The sequence below is a fragment of the Schistocerca piceifrons genome, chromosome 2 (assembly GCF_021461385.2).
Source record: "Schistocerca piceifrons isolate TAMUIC-IGC-003096 chromosome 2, iqSchPice1.1, whole genome shotgun sequence".
NCBI classification, from domain to species: Eukaryota; Metazoa; Arthropoda; class Insecta; order Orthoptera; family Acrididae; genus Schistocerca; species Schistocerca piceifrons.
Window position 1 is genome coordinate 1091041755 of NC_060139.1, and position 15135 is coordinate 1091056889.

General features: G+C 41.5%; 1 protein-coding gene across 1 annotated transcript in view; it reads right to left on the reverse strand.

Annotated features, from left to right (window-relative positions):
- LOC124777327 (gamma-interferon-inducible lysosomal thiol reductase-like) overlaps positions 1-14462 on the reverse strand; it is a 123304-nt gene extending 108842 nt beyond the window's left edge. The window contains exon 1 of the mRNA XM_047252686.1: positions 14263-14462. Coding sequence (XP_047108642.1) covers positions 14263-14460 — 198 coding nt within the window. The 5' untranslated portion in view covers positions 14461-14462. The remainder of the gene's footprint in view (positions 1-14262) is intronic.
- Positions 14463-15135: the final 673 nt, after the last annotated feature.

The following is a 15135-nucleotide window of genomic DNA, read 5'->3' on the forward strand; positions in this document are numbered from 1 at the left end:
TGTTTTCTTTTTTGTATTGCTAAGCTCTCATGAAAATTATGCACTTTTCAATACACTTTATGATATGTTCAGAATTTATCACTTTTTTGAATGAAAATTTACAATTTACAAAAGCTGCAGCTTGTATCCACCTGTAAATGCACACGATAAAATCTACTAACTCCTTCTATTCTGTGTCTGGAATGCTATGAAAAGAAACACTTTATTATTTTCGTTCACCTCTCCTTTACCCTTTTTAGGATGTGGTCGTTATAGCGATCGTATATTTAAATCTGCCGCTGCTGCAGACTACTCTCTCGCGGCGCAGCTCCGCACCGCCAGCGATATCCAATAAAATGCTGAAATTTCTTAAATAAAATGCGTAATGTCCGGTGCGAACTTCGCAGTAATTGTTACAAACAGATTTTACTGGATAAATATATATTAACACAAACAATTAAAATCTTTACACACCTTTTACAATCCCAGCTACAAATGGAGTCGATCATCGACTTATGGGAAATGAAGACTACATAAGAGCCTAATGCAACGTCACAGTTTCCTCTCCATTCAGTCCGTGCAGAAGACAAGCGATTCTATTACAATATATTGCCTATTTATATCTTAACTAATTCTTCTACAGTCTTTGTCATTTCTCATTACATATCGTTTCTTCTGTGGAGCCAACACTGTTTTTCACACTCTTTGAATAATCATTTATAATAGCAAAATTCGTAAGTATACTTTCCCTCACAAAATTAAGTGTCCTTTTGAAATTCAGTTAACAGAAATACATATAAATTATTTGTTACAGTGAGCATTATACATCGAAATGTTCCTTTAACTTTCATTTTGTATGCGTGCTGCCAGAGAACGTTACAAGTCGCATAACTGAGGCGATATTCCGTAGGCACGCAGTTTGGTTAGAAGACACTTGTGAGGAACGGTGTCGAAAGCTTTCTGGAAATCTAAAAATATGGAATCAATTTGACATCCCCTGTCGATAGCACTCAATGCTCCATGAGTATAAAGAGCTAGTGGTGTTTCACAAGAACGATATTTTCTGAATTCGTGCTATGTGTCAAGAAATCGTTTTCTTCGAGGTACTTCGTAGTGTTCGAATACAGTATATGTTCCAAAACCCACTTCAAATCGATGTTAGTAATATAGGCCTGTAATTCAGCAGATTACTCCTACTTCCCTTTTTGGGTATTGGTGCGACTTGAGCAATTTTCCAGTCTTTAGGTACAGATCTTTCTGTGAGCGAGTGGTTGTATATAATTGTTAAATATGGAGCTATTGTATTAAATGATTTAAGCTGCTTTGTTACACCGAGGTTATCTACTTCTATGTTTCTCATCCTGGCAGTTGTTCTTGATTGGAATTCAGGAACATTTACTTCGCCTTACTTGGTGAAGGAGTTTCATAAAACCGTGTTTAATAACTCTGCTTCAGTGGCACTGTCATCAGTGACTTCACCGTTGTTATCGCGCAGTGAAGGTATTGATTGCGTCTTGCCACTGGTGTGCTTTATGTATGACCAGGATCTCTTTGGGTTTTCTGCCAGATTCCGAGACAGAATTTCGTTGTGGAAATTATTAAAAGCGTCTCGCATTTAAGTACGCACTATATTTCGAACTTCTGTAAAACTTTGCCAATCTTGAGGAATTTGCGCTCTTTTAAATTTGGCATGCTTTCTTAGTTGCTTCTGCAACAACGATCTGACCCGTTTTGTGTACCATGGAGGATCAGTACCATCACTTATTAATTTATGTGGCATATTTCTCTCAATTGCTGTCGACTTTATCTCTTTGAAAACATTCCACAACTTTTCTACACTTACATGGTCAGATCGGAAGAAGTGAAGACTGTAGTGTTGGCAGAAGAGCCAACACTGTTTTTCTAGAGGAGGCGTTTAATTACACGCTGACTGGCGTGAGGTCTGGAACAGGACAATATCTTGAGAATTGCAAATAAAGTAAGTAGTTGATATAATACTTAACTTTAATCCACAATTGTAGAACATCGCTCTTGATGATACATGCTTCATATAATAAATATCAATTGAATACGGCGCCTTGCTAGGTCGTAGCAAATGTATCTGAAGGCTATGCTAACTATCGTCTCGGCAAATGAGAGCGTATTTGTCAGTGAACCATTGCTATGAACGTCGGCTGTACAACTGGGGCGAGTGCCAGTACGTCTCTCTAGACCTGCCGTATGGTGGCGCTCGGTCTGCTATCACTGACAGTAGCGACACGCGGGTCCGACGTATACTAATGGACTGCGGCCGATTTAAAGGCTACCACCTAGCAAGTGTGGTGTCTGGCGGTGACACCACAAAGACTGTCTTTTAAAAAGGCGTTAAGAGCATTTTTATCAGCTTTTGTAAATAGGTATACGTTGCGTTTCTTTTTGATGGTTATAGATGTTACGGTATTCAGTCTAGCTAATCCTTGTATTCGTCACAATACTCACTATTTGTCCAGAATTATTTGTTGCTAAAAGGTCAAGTATGCTTTCGCAACCATTTACGCTTCGAGTGGGCTCATGAACTAATTGTTCAAAATAATTTTCTGAGAAAGCATTCAATACAATTTCGGATGACGTTTTATGCGTGCCGCCGGCTTCAAACGTACAGTTTTTCCAGCATATCGAGGGTAGATTGAAGTCACCGCCGACTATAATTGTAAGAGCTGGTTACTTATTTGAAATGAGACTCAAGTTTTCTTTGAACTGTTCAGCAACTGTCTCTTCTGAGTCGGGGGTCTGTAAAATGATCCAATTAATAGTTTAGTCCGATTGTCAGGTATAACCTCTGCCCATACTATTTCACACGAACTATCTACTTCAATTTCGCTGCAAGGCAAACTACCTCTGTCAGCAATAAATACTCCACCACCAAATGTATGTAATCTATCCTTTCTGAACCCTGTTAGATCGTTTGAAAAAATTTCGGCTGACCTTATTTCCGGCTTTTGCCAGCTCTCTGTACCTACAACTATTTGAGCTTCAGTGCTTTCTATTACGGCTTGGAGCTCTGGTTCTTTCCCAACACAGCTACGACAATTTACAATACCAATCGTTTCTACAACTATCTTACTGTGTTTTACCTGCCTACTTTTAGACGGATAGATAGATTAAGGAAAGGAAAACCTACGTTTATAGTATTTGTAGACTTAGAAAAAGCTTTTGACAATGTTCACTGGAATACTCTCCTTCAAATTCTGAAGATATGGGGTAAAAAACAGGAAGCGAAAGGCTATTTACAACTTGTGGACAAACCAGACGGCAGCTATAAGAGTTGTGGGGCATGAAAGGCAAGCAGTGGTTGAGGAGGGAGTGAGACAAGGTTGCAGCCTATCCCCGATAGGCCGAAGTGCGGAGGTTTCGGTATTTGGGCAGCAAAATAACTGACGATGGCTGAAGTAGAGCGGATATAAAATGTAGACTGGAAATGGCCAAGACAAGCGATTCTGAAGAAGTAAAATGTGTTAACATCGAATATAAACTTGACTGTTAGGAAGCCTTTTCTGGAGGTATTTGTCTGGAGTGTAGCCACGTATGGAAGTGAAACATAGACGATGAACAGTTTCGACGAGAAGACAATGAAACCTTCTGAAATATGGTGTTACAGAAGAATGCTGAAGATTAGATGGGTATATCACGTAATTAATGAGGAGGTACTGAGTAGGATTGGGGAGAAAAGAAATTCGTGGTACAGCTTGACTAAGAGATCGGTTGATAGCACACACTCTAATACATCAAGGGATCATCAGTTCTGTATTGTAGAGATGTGTGAGGGGTTAAAAATCGTAAATGAAGACAAAGAGATGAATACAGTAAGCAGATTGAGAAGGACGTAGATTTCAGTAGTTATTCAAAGATGAAGAGGCTGGCACACAATACAGTAGCATATAGAGCTGCACCAAACCAGTCTTTGGACTGAAGACTACAACAATAATAAGAATTATTTATGTGTAGTATGGGTACACATACCGCGAAATAGCAACAAAGTATTAGATTGGTTTTCTGGAAGTTCTTTACACGAAAATGTTGAAAATAGACTTTTATAAAGACTTTTCTCTTATAAATCATGGTTAAAAAATATAAATAACTATTAACAGGACGGCGATACTTTACTTTTCTTTAGAAATGTCTTTAATTTCCAAATTTACTTTTTATTTAAGTTTGTTTTAAGACAGGATACAAAATTTTAACTAGTGTGCACCAGGAAATCAGAAAAAGTTAACTCCCGGGAAATTCAAGCTGAAGTTTCTCTACCAACCCTCCCTAACACTAATCCATCCCACGTCCATATTCATCTCGTTTCTGGTGCTATTCTCCCTCGCTTTTATGCTTCAGAGTTTTTCTTCTTCTTTTTGCTTATCTGGTGGGTTCCAACACTAATTTCTCTGCTTCAGAGAGTTTTCTGCGGTCGGTGGTAATTAAAGTTCTTTGCCTATTTAGTCCACCGGGCACTCCCATCAGTTTCAAAACCTGAAGCCTTGACGCTGGACCATAAATGAAACACAGCACAGCATTCAGCTCACCTGTTTTCAAAGTATATTAGTCCAACCAGAACAGATTTGGTATCCACTTCCATATACAGTTGCTAAAACTTTATTTGGGTTATGTGTCCCGCCATCTAATTACTTCGCTAATAAGCTTGTGTCAGTAAGACATTAGAGACTGAAAAGATGTAAAGAAAGAAACAAGCGACAAGAGAATTCTTTTTTGACACAGCTGTCTGCCGACATGGGGCGCGTCGTCATGTGTGATGACACTTTTAAATTCGTCTGATTTTGGAGCTTTTTTCATGCAATTTCGTCGAAGTGAACTTTTTCTTGTTCAGAAAACTACAGAGAATTTTTTGAGGCAAAAATTAAAAAATCGATTTTTTGACACTTATTCACGTACGGCCTCATGTTGGCTACAGGTGCTTTTACTGTCGGCCGCCGTGTGTGTGTCAAATAAAGGGCGGTGCCTGTGGGTGTAAGTTGTGATAGCGGGGGCAGTCTCCACTCGTGAAAGTAGGGGGTGTATCTTGGTGGTGTCCTGTCAGGGCAGTGAAGTGCATTTGTGCGGACCAGCCATCCTGCTGAAATGTACATCAGAGCTGAATTCTCGCCAGTGCTGTGGCAGATTGTGATAGGGTAAACGAGGGAGTCGAGGTCATACTTCATGGCTGCGGTAGTCTGTCGCCACAATGTTGTTATAGTCACTGTCAAAGCAAACTGTAACATTCTAACCGTCTTCTGCAATATTCGGATCTACCAAAAAGTGGCGAGGAATCGTTCTGTGACGATAGACTAGTTCTTAGTGCCCTGGTTAAATACTTAAGAAACTTGCAGTATTCTAAGTAGTGCTTAACTTTACAGTGACCCGACTGCCGGGCACGTTATTTGGTCATCTAGTATAAACTGAACTGTTGTGAATGCAGAACTACAGATAATTGAAGATTCCGTTTCAAACTACCTTGGGCGTTTTTGTGTACGGTTAGCTGCTTCTAGTAATCGATTCATGTTACAGGAGTTTGTTCTGTGCAAAGTTTTGAAAATTCAGCCTGATCTATAGCAAGTAGAAGACTCAAATGATGGTGGTCACTTTGATTGAGATTGATTCTCGTACTACTGATGGCAGAATATGACACCATCTGCGTAAACTGAGTGGTTTGTTGTAACTTCATTTACTCTCTTCCGAATTGTATCGCTTATAATTACGTAATTCTGGTCAGTAACTATTTTCTGTCTGCTGCGAGCTTCAGTCTTGATATTATCTTTAAGAATTAAGAATAGGCTTCGGGAAGCACACATTTGTTACAGGCTGTATAAGTTACTGCGTGTTACTCTGGAAATTTAAAATTTGGTACAGTTGAACAGCACGTTCTTGTGATATTGCTTGTTCGGGCTTTTATCAAAACTGGTAAAATCTAGAAATTTCACGCAACTACAGTTAAAGTTAACTAAAATTGGTTTCATTGAAACATATTTGAGTTTTAATTGAATTTCTGATCCCACTGATGCTTCATTACTTAGAAAAATGCATGGTGCACACTGTGCTGTCTTAAAATACATTTATTCACTACCGGTTTCGGTCATGCTCCATCTTCACAGTGGAGAAACATCTAAACATCTATTGTAACAATTACACATGCCATACATACCGCAACGGTTATTATTCCACTACGAAGACGATCCATGGTCGAAACCAGTAATGGGTAAATATACTGAAAGACAGCATTCAAGTTGCTGACGGGAATAATATACAGAAGAATGGGAAAGATAATTTAGGATGTGTTACAGGACGATCAGTTTCTCTTTAGGAAAGGTAAACACAAAAAACACCATAGGGGCAATTCTGACGTTGCGGTTGATAATGGAAGCAAGACTAAAGAAAAAATCGAATCACGTTCGTAGTGTTTATCGACCTGGAAAGTTAAATGGAGCAAGATGTTCGAAACTGTGAGAAAAACAGGGTAAGCTGTACGAAAAGAGGAGTAAAACACAATATGTGCAAGAACCAAAGGGAGAAATAAGAGTGTAAGACAGAGATGTAGTCTTTCACACCTATAGTCCTACTTTATACATCGGAGAAGCACTGACGGAAGTAATAGAAAGTTTCAAGAGTGAAATTAATATTCATTGTGAAAGGACACCAATGATAACATTCGCTGATAACATTGCTAGCCTCAGTGAAAAGGGAAAAGAGTTACAGGATATGCTGAATGGAATGAATAGTCCAATGAGTACAAAATATGAAGTGAATGTAAATCGAAGAAACGAAAGTGATAACAAGTAGCAGAAATCCAATGAGTACAAAATATGAAGTGAGTGTAAATCGAAGAAAGGCAAAAGTGATGGTAAGTAGCAGAAATTGGAACAGTGGGAAAGTAAACATTAGGTTTGGTGATCAGAAAGTTGAAGTTCAGGAATTCTACTACCTCGGCATCGGAATAACCCATGGTGGACAGAGCAAGTAGGACATAAAAAGTAGACAAGCACTTGTAAAAATGGCATTCCTGGCCAAGACAAGTGCACTATTATCAAAAATATATCTTAATTTGAGGAAAAAGTTTCTGACAAAGTACATTTGGGGCGTAGCTTTGAATGGTAGCGGAACATGGACTATGGGAAAACGGGAAAAGAAGAGAGTCAAAGCATTTGAGATGAGGTGCTACAGACGAATGTTGAAAATTGGGAGGACTGATAATATAAGGAATGAGAAGGTTCTGCGGAGAATCGGAGAGCAAAGGAATATGTGGGAAACACAGACAAGAAGAAGGGACAGGACTAGAGGACATCAGTTACGACATCCGAAAATAGCTTCTGCGAAACCAGACGGAGTTGTAGAGATACAAATTGTAGAGGAAGACAGAAGCTGGAATAATCCAGCAAATAATGAGGACGCAGGTTGCAAGTAGTTCATATATATCAATGCTGTTCACAGCTGTACGAAAAATATTTTTTATGCTTCATTAGTTTTCCGTGTTGTGGTCTTTGGTACCACTTTGTGACTGGCCACATTAAATTGACATTTTTAATTTACGTTCTTAAAAGTTAACTTACCTCATAATAGAGTATCGAACTTTTACTTTGTAAAGAAAATAACTTGAATTTTCCGGTCAGTGGTTTGAACAGAGTCTTTAATCGTTTTAGGCATATGTTTAAAGCTATCATCTGACCAGTTTTCATAATTTCTTTATTGCGTTTTGAAAATAAGTGTGTAAATATCTTCGTCAAAATGAACCATTTAATTTCAGCCCAACACGTCACCACTGCTTGTCCGCTCCCTGCCACTGCAATTGTAGCAGAGCATAGTTACGAGAGAGTGGTAAGGTTCTGATCCCATGCGGTGGTAGGGCTAGGTTAGGATGTGTAAATAATTTGTGTACTGATTGGTGCACGGTTGTACTGATTGCAGGTGAATACCAGGATGTGTCACAGATACAAGCAATATTATGTGGTTATCTTGATTTAAACAAGGATTTGCTTGTCATGAGCTCACTATACGCGGTGAAAGACTTGAAACCTGCATTGAGCAACTAGGACAGCGCATGCGCGGAATGCTGGGCGGCAGCCTTGTTATCAACGAGGAAACCGTAGGCAAGGTGAGTGGTGCCCGTTATTGTTGGAGCGACCTTGTTGATAGTGTGCAGGCCAGTATAATGTTATTGCGAGGAAGCATGTTCAGCCGAGTGAAAGCGTTTCAAGAGAATCATTCAGTCAACCGGATTCAAGACTGAGATGTACGAAGTACGCACCCCAAGCAGAAATGTGTCATTCACCACTAGCGGGATAATATAAGGAACTTGCATTAGAAATTTATTTACTAAGTTGTTAGGTTACCGTATGTTGTGATGGGGCTGAGGTCCCTGAGCAGACTGATGAAAGTCTGAATAGGCAGAGTGTTGCAGCAGTTGTGCAGCGGGTTGTGTCAGTGTTGCAAAGTGTTTCTAGCTTAACGATAGATTCCAATGAAAAAGTGGTTCACGAAGCAGTTGAAAATTTTGGGTGTGTTTTTTTGGGTTTTTGGACGTGGGTGTATTTAAATGCCCTCCGCTGTCGGAAAATTCAGAAGAGTCGGCCGCGGTGGCCGAGCGGTTCTAGGCGCTTCAGTCCGGAACCGCGCTGCTGCTACGGCCGCGGATTCGAATCCTGCCTCGGGCATGGATGTGTGTGATGTTCTTAAGTTAGTAAGGTTTAAGTAGTTCTAAGTTCTAGGGGACTGATGACCTGACATGTTAAGTCCCATAATGCTCAGAGCCATTTGAACCATTTGAAATTCAGAAGAAAAATCACGAAGGTTATCTTCGAGCTACTGTCAGGAAAGGTTGCTGAAAAGACATTTGTCCGAGCGATGTCGGCATGGACTTGTAAACAGCTACGTTTATCGTACCCATGGTGTTTCTGAGAAATTAGCCCAGTGTACTGGAAATGAACACGTAACAATAACGGCACTGTGTTTAGAGATCTCTGAAGCTGATGTGACAAATACACAGCTGTGACAAAAAAATAAAACTTCGCACCACGAAGAAATTATCAGCATGGGACTGAAATGTGTAGATTTGATGTACATCTACAGAGAAACAAATGATTACAATTCCAGAAAAAACTGCATGATTTATTCGATAGAAAAAGCTTCACAAATAGACCAAGTCAATAACGTATTGGCCCACCTCTCGCCTTTATGCAGGCAGTTATACGGCTTGGCATTGACTGACAGAGTTGCTGAATATCCTCCTGAACGATATCGTGCCAAATTCTGTCCAAATGGCGCGTTCGATCGTCAAAATCCGGAGACGGCTAGAGGGCCGAGCCCATTATGCTCCAAAAGTTCTCATTTGGGGAGATATACGGCGACCTAGCTGGCCAAGGTAGGAATTGGCAACCTCGAAGACAAGCAGTAGAAACTCTCGCCGTGTGTGGGTGGGCGCTATCTTGCTGAAATGTAAGCCCAGGACGGCTTGCCATGGAGGACAACAAACTGGAGGGTAGAATATCGTCGACATACGCTGTGATACAAGGTTGCCACGGGTGGTAACCAAAGGGATCCTGCTATGAAAAAAAATTCAGTACTCCAGACCGTCACTCCTGCCTGTCTGGCCGTATGGGAGACGCCAGTCAGGTTGGTATCTGGGACGGCTCCAGACACATCTTCGCTGGTCATCGGTGCTGTTCGAAGCGTGACTCATCACTGAAGACAATTAGACTCCAGTCAGTGATATTTCATGTGGAACAAGTGTCTGGAGATGCCCCGGACAGCTGTGGGATACCAACGTGACTCTCCCCCGCCATACGGCCCAACACCCAGGAGTGATGGTCTGGTGTGCCTTTTCATTTCATAGCAGGGCACCTTTAGGTGTCATCCACGGCACCCATCCTTAGAGAAGAGCGGTACGTCGACGATGGGGCGATGAGGAGTACCCTTGTAAGAGGGTGGAAGTAAATTCGAATTGGTCAGAGCACACATCACGGAAAAGATCTTAATTGATTACTTAGGCCCTCTTCTGCGTAATAACAAAGCGAACAGGCACTTTTGGTTGTTTTGGATATGTTATCAAAAAAAATTGTTCAAATGGCTCTGAGCACTACGGGACTTAATTTCTGAGGTCATCAGTCCCATAGAAATTAGAACTACTTAAACCTAACCAACCTAAGGACATCACACACATCCATGCCCGAGGCAGGATTCGAACCTGCGACCGTAGCGGTGGCGCGGTTCCGGACTGTAGCGCCTAGAACCGCTCGGCCACTCCGGCCGGCCTGTGTTATCCAGATTCCTGTGGCTAGTTTCCAATATATCAGGTACTACGAAGACTACCATCCACCATTTATCACGTGTTTTCTCAGTGTTTGCTGCTTCTAGTACGTCCCCACCACTTTATCCAGGACATTCCAGAACTTCTGCTTCGGCAGTGCCATCCGCCATTAAGGTGCCATATCATCCACAGCCGTCATTTGCAGAATGCGTGAATAATAACTTGGAGTCAACGTTGATTATGTTCCATTCCAGTGCACAGTCTCAGTGGGCCCGATCGATACCATGGCTGAACTTTGGGATGAACACGGCACACCATGAAGCTAACAGGTCAACGCCTGCCAGTAGTACTGTGCCAGGGTGGGTGACACTAACTGTCGGGTGACCCACGGTTCGTCAGCCAACCAGTTCACTGAGTAAGTCGAGACTATTATATCAAGTGATCAACTTATGTACTCCGATCGGTACCAATACCAAAGGTTTATGGGTTAACTAACTGACATCACTTGAGAATTCAAACCTGGTTAGATATACAGGACGACTTTTGTATCAAGTGAGCAACGTATGTATTCGGATCGGTACCAAAACCAAAGGTTAAAGAGTTACCTAACTAACTGAAATCACTTGAGAATCTCAATCTGATTAGGACGACTTGCACAGATTAAGATCAGTTAATGATATCAATCATCACTCACCAAGCGTTCGTTCGATGTTTCACTAGACGTCAGTGCGGATTAGGCAGATAGGCATTATTACTTCCCTTCCAGTATGCAACTGGTAGGTGCATGTTACTGACAGCCCACAGGTTACATTGATGTAAACGCTAGTAATATTGCAAGTCAGGTAACAATTCATTACAAAGGATAGAAAACGTGACTAGAGCACAGTCATTAAACGTAATCTGGCCACAAAGAATTAGTTCTTTCTAAGGTGAAAGGTTCGGAAACAGTACTGAAGTTACTCATCATTTACTCGTCAGGGGAAAAAATCCTTATTATGATACTGGTGGGTGGGATTATTTTTTGTGGAATTACTATATTTTATTTATTTTTATTTTTTTATTTTTATTTATTTTAAGATACCACAAAGTCATCAACACTAGCAAGACGTATGGTTCAGTATGTCACTCCAACATGAATTATACACACAGTGGCTTCTATAACATCTTTTTTTTTTCTAAATTTGACACACATGGACTTATAAATGATAAATTAGGATAATAAATCAAGGTAAAATATTGTTATTTTACTGGACAAAAAAACACAACTTAACAGTCGACAGTAGTTTCGTATATTTCTCACAGTAAATTTCAAAGAAGCAAACCTTTACCTTACCCTAATTCATCATTCAGGTCTCAGAGGATCTTGCAAAACCGTTTCATCAATATTTACTTTCGAGATCTTTAAAAATTTTGCGCTGCGAAATGCGTGCCCAAGCTTTGTTCTGTTGTCTCATTTATAAAGTTACGTTTGATCATAGACCGCTGCTGACAACTATCAGCGATATTATACCAGTTGTCAAAATAATGTCAGTATCTATATGAATTTTTACAAGGTACTGCACTTCTCGCTAATAAAGTAATGTTTATATTGCAAAAAGTTTCTCCACAATTAATGGTCTTTGATAGAGCTGTAAATTGCAGCTACTCTGCCTCCTTTTTTTCGCTACTAAATTTTATTCTCCACAAAAGTCATACCAAGTTCATGATTACTAACTTGTGATCGTTGTCTTTCATATCCTCACTTTTCACTCTAGCTACAGCTTCTTTATTTATACCTAAAATATTGTCGTATTCTCTTTACTTGTACTTTCTCTAATAGTAATACTGTCGACGCTATTTCCTTCTCTCACTTACTGCGCAACTACCAAATGAATGTCTTAACAGGAATTCAGTTTTGACACATCCGCTTTTGCAGCGGTTTATTGATTATTCATAGTTACAATCAACGGTATGCAGCTAAACAAAAGTTTAATTATTTTCAATTAAAAAAAAGAAAAAGACATCACTAAGTCACCAAAGCCATTTTATGTCCTAACCTTAATCAATGATGTCACAAAGTTAGATCTTCTCAGTAGTTGGCCTCTAACTACGATGACTCTTTCCCCCAAAGTTAATCCCAGTGGTCACTCGTTGAACATTTACTCTAAGTAGTGGCTGTCTCTGCCCACCTGTCGTCATAATAGTTCCAAATAAAATTACCAGTCCCTACGTAGAAAATCATCTCATCACAAAATGGATTTGTGTTGCAATTCGGATAATCACGAACAAAATTAGAATCCCGATAACATTGTGCTTGAGTCTGTGATATCCAATAGTAACTCTGCGAGTAACCTCGTAGTCCAGACAATCTCTCACTACGACTCCAATACAAATAAAGGAGTTTCTGCCTCAGTCACTTGTTTATTTTGCCACTACGCGTTTCGATGGCTCACACCATCTTCAGGCGGAGAACTGTTTATTGACATGGCTGATGTTGGTGAAGAGTACAGATGTCTTTTCACAGTCGTAGATCAAGGGCAGTGGAGGTTATTTTGCATCTTTCAAGGGTTGGCAGAATTGTAAAAGGTCTGCATACTGTTGCCTGTCTGCACACTACATTTACAGCGTCGTTACGAAGAACTTCTTTGAGAAAAGCACCCAGAAGATAATGTCGGATGTCGATGTAACTTCGTATACGTACACAACGTTGGTGGTTACGTGGCGAGAACCATTAGAGATGCAGTGCTCTGTGACAGGTACAATGGTCACCGGGGTGCATTAATGTTGTTCACATCCAGTGTTGTTACTACACATGGTAGGGTATGTGAGTGGGCGTGAATAGCGTCAGATGCTGAGTGGTCACTGTGGAGGAAACGGAGATGTAGCGTTCTCGCATATACAACCTGACAGTTTGAAAGGGGCGTCACAGGGGATCTCCATTCGGCCGGCTGATGTAATAGTGCAAGATCCAGACTGGTGGGCCATTCGGATGTGACAGTGGCCCGATGTTGGCCTGAATGGGAACGTGAGCGCAGGCATTCCAATCTACCACGACTCACCACCACGCGGTGGCATCTCTGCATTCACATCTGCACCTGCCATCAGAGAACAAGTGATAGGCTCTCTGACACATTATGTGTCATTCTACACCAATGGCAGGAGACTAGAAGTAGCTGGATGGAATAGGTAATTATTGTACCATGCGTAGACTGCCGTCAAGGTCACAACGACTGTCGCACTGTGTTCAGTGTTGAACGGAAGATCTGCACAGCTGGATGAGCATTGTCTGCAAGTATGGTGGCGACATGAAGACAGGTCCCATTCTTTCAATGTTTTCGAGAGGCACAGCGGTGTTATTCCTGGCGTCGTGGTGGTGGGGGCGGGGAGGGGGGACAGGCATCAGATATGACGTCAGGTCACAGCCGGTAGTGCCTGAGGGAACGTTGATGGCACAACGGTGCGTCACTGACATCCTGACTCCTCAAATGTTACCTCTCATGCAACAAAGCGTTGGTGCCTTTTTCAACAGGACAATGCACGTCAACACATGGCCCGCTTCTCTATGAGCTGCGTGTACTACAGCGGCCAGCAAGATTCTCAGTTCTGTCTCCAATAGAACACGTGTCGCACCAGCTCGGACGTCTGCTCTGTTCCTGTGCGAGTATCCAAAATGCAACGGACCATTTACAACAGTTATGGGCCACCTTGCTTCAGCAGTGGATACAAAGGCTTTATGAGACCCTATGCAATCGAATCAGTACGTGCATCCAGGCCAGAGGGAGTGCAACTACTGACAAGCTGGCTCATGCTGCTACGTTATTATTACATTTCACTCGAATTAGTAATCACTGAAATAACATCAGATACCCTCTGAATCTGTGAAGTTTTATTTCTGTTACTCTTTCCCTTATTGGTGCTTCAGTTTTCTTGCCAGGCAGTGTATGTGAAACAGGAATTATAGCCATGAAAGAGTTAATCTTAGAAATAAACTACTACCAAACTACTGTTTCTCATGCAAGGTTTTTGTAATTTCTCTTACGTACGTAGGTGGTGATCCGAATGAAGGAAACACCTGAACTAAACATCATGAAGAGCAGCACGACCCAGCCGATAACGACGATGAAGAAGAGGATGGCGCCACTCATGCTGGCGCTCGCGCGCTCCTTCGCAGACTGTCTGCCGCTCGTACGTGAGTGCCAGGCTTCCAGCAACACGACGGCAGACTGCCCACATGTAGACATATACTTACAGACACTCACCTGCCTCTACCTGCTCGTTAGACGACTGCCCAACGCTCCGCTCTGTGATAAGATAGCCCAGGACGAGGTCACCCACAATGCTTTGTCAATGTCACCACATTGCTAAGCCTTAGTGCACTTCCCAGCTACTAAAATACTTATTGTAGCGAACGTTTCCGTACCGAGAATGCTATGCACCAATAGTCGAGAGTGCGATATATTTACCACAAGCTGTTTCGGGACCTAAGTAATTCTGTCATCAAGTGCTTAAAATTACTATACCATTAGGCAGCGTCAAAAGTAAAAAGCCAGCAGCAAACACGCATTGCCAAACATGACACTCTTCCTTGGACGTCTCACGCAGGCCACAATTCTGTGGATTTTTTGAAACACTGCAGCAATGTCAGGCTGAAGGGCTCAGACATCCTGATTTCTCACCACCGTGCCCCTACGACAGTCATACGAATTCGTAAGTCAGAAATATGGCAGCAAGACCACTGACGTGACCTCCAAATATTATCTGTTTAATGGAGAATACACCGAACAAAGGGAGGGAGTCGTAGCGGGTAACCTACTCTCGCCTACGGATCCAAATTTGTATATAGAACATTTCGAGAAAGACGTCCTGAAGTCATCCAAATGAAATCCCACTTGCTGCTTCCGTTTTGTGGACAACAA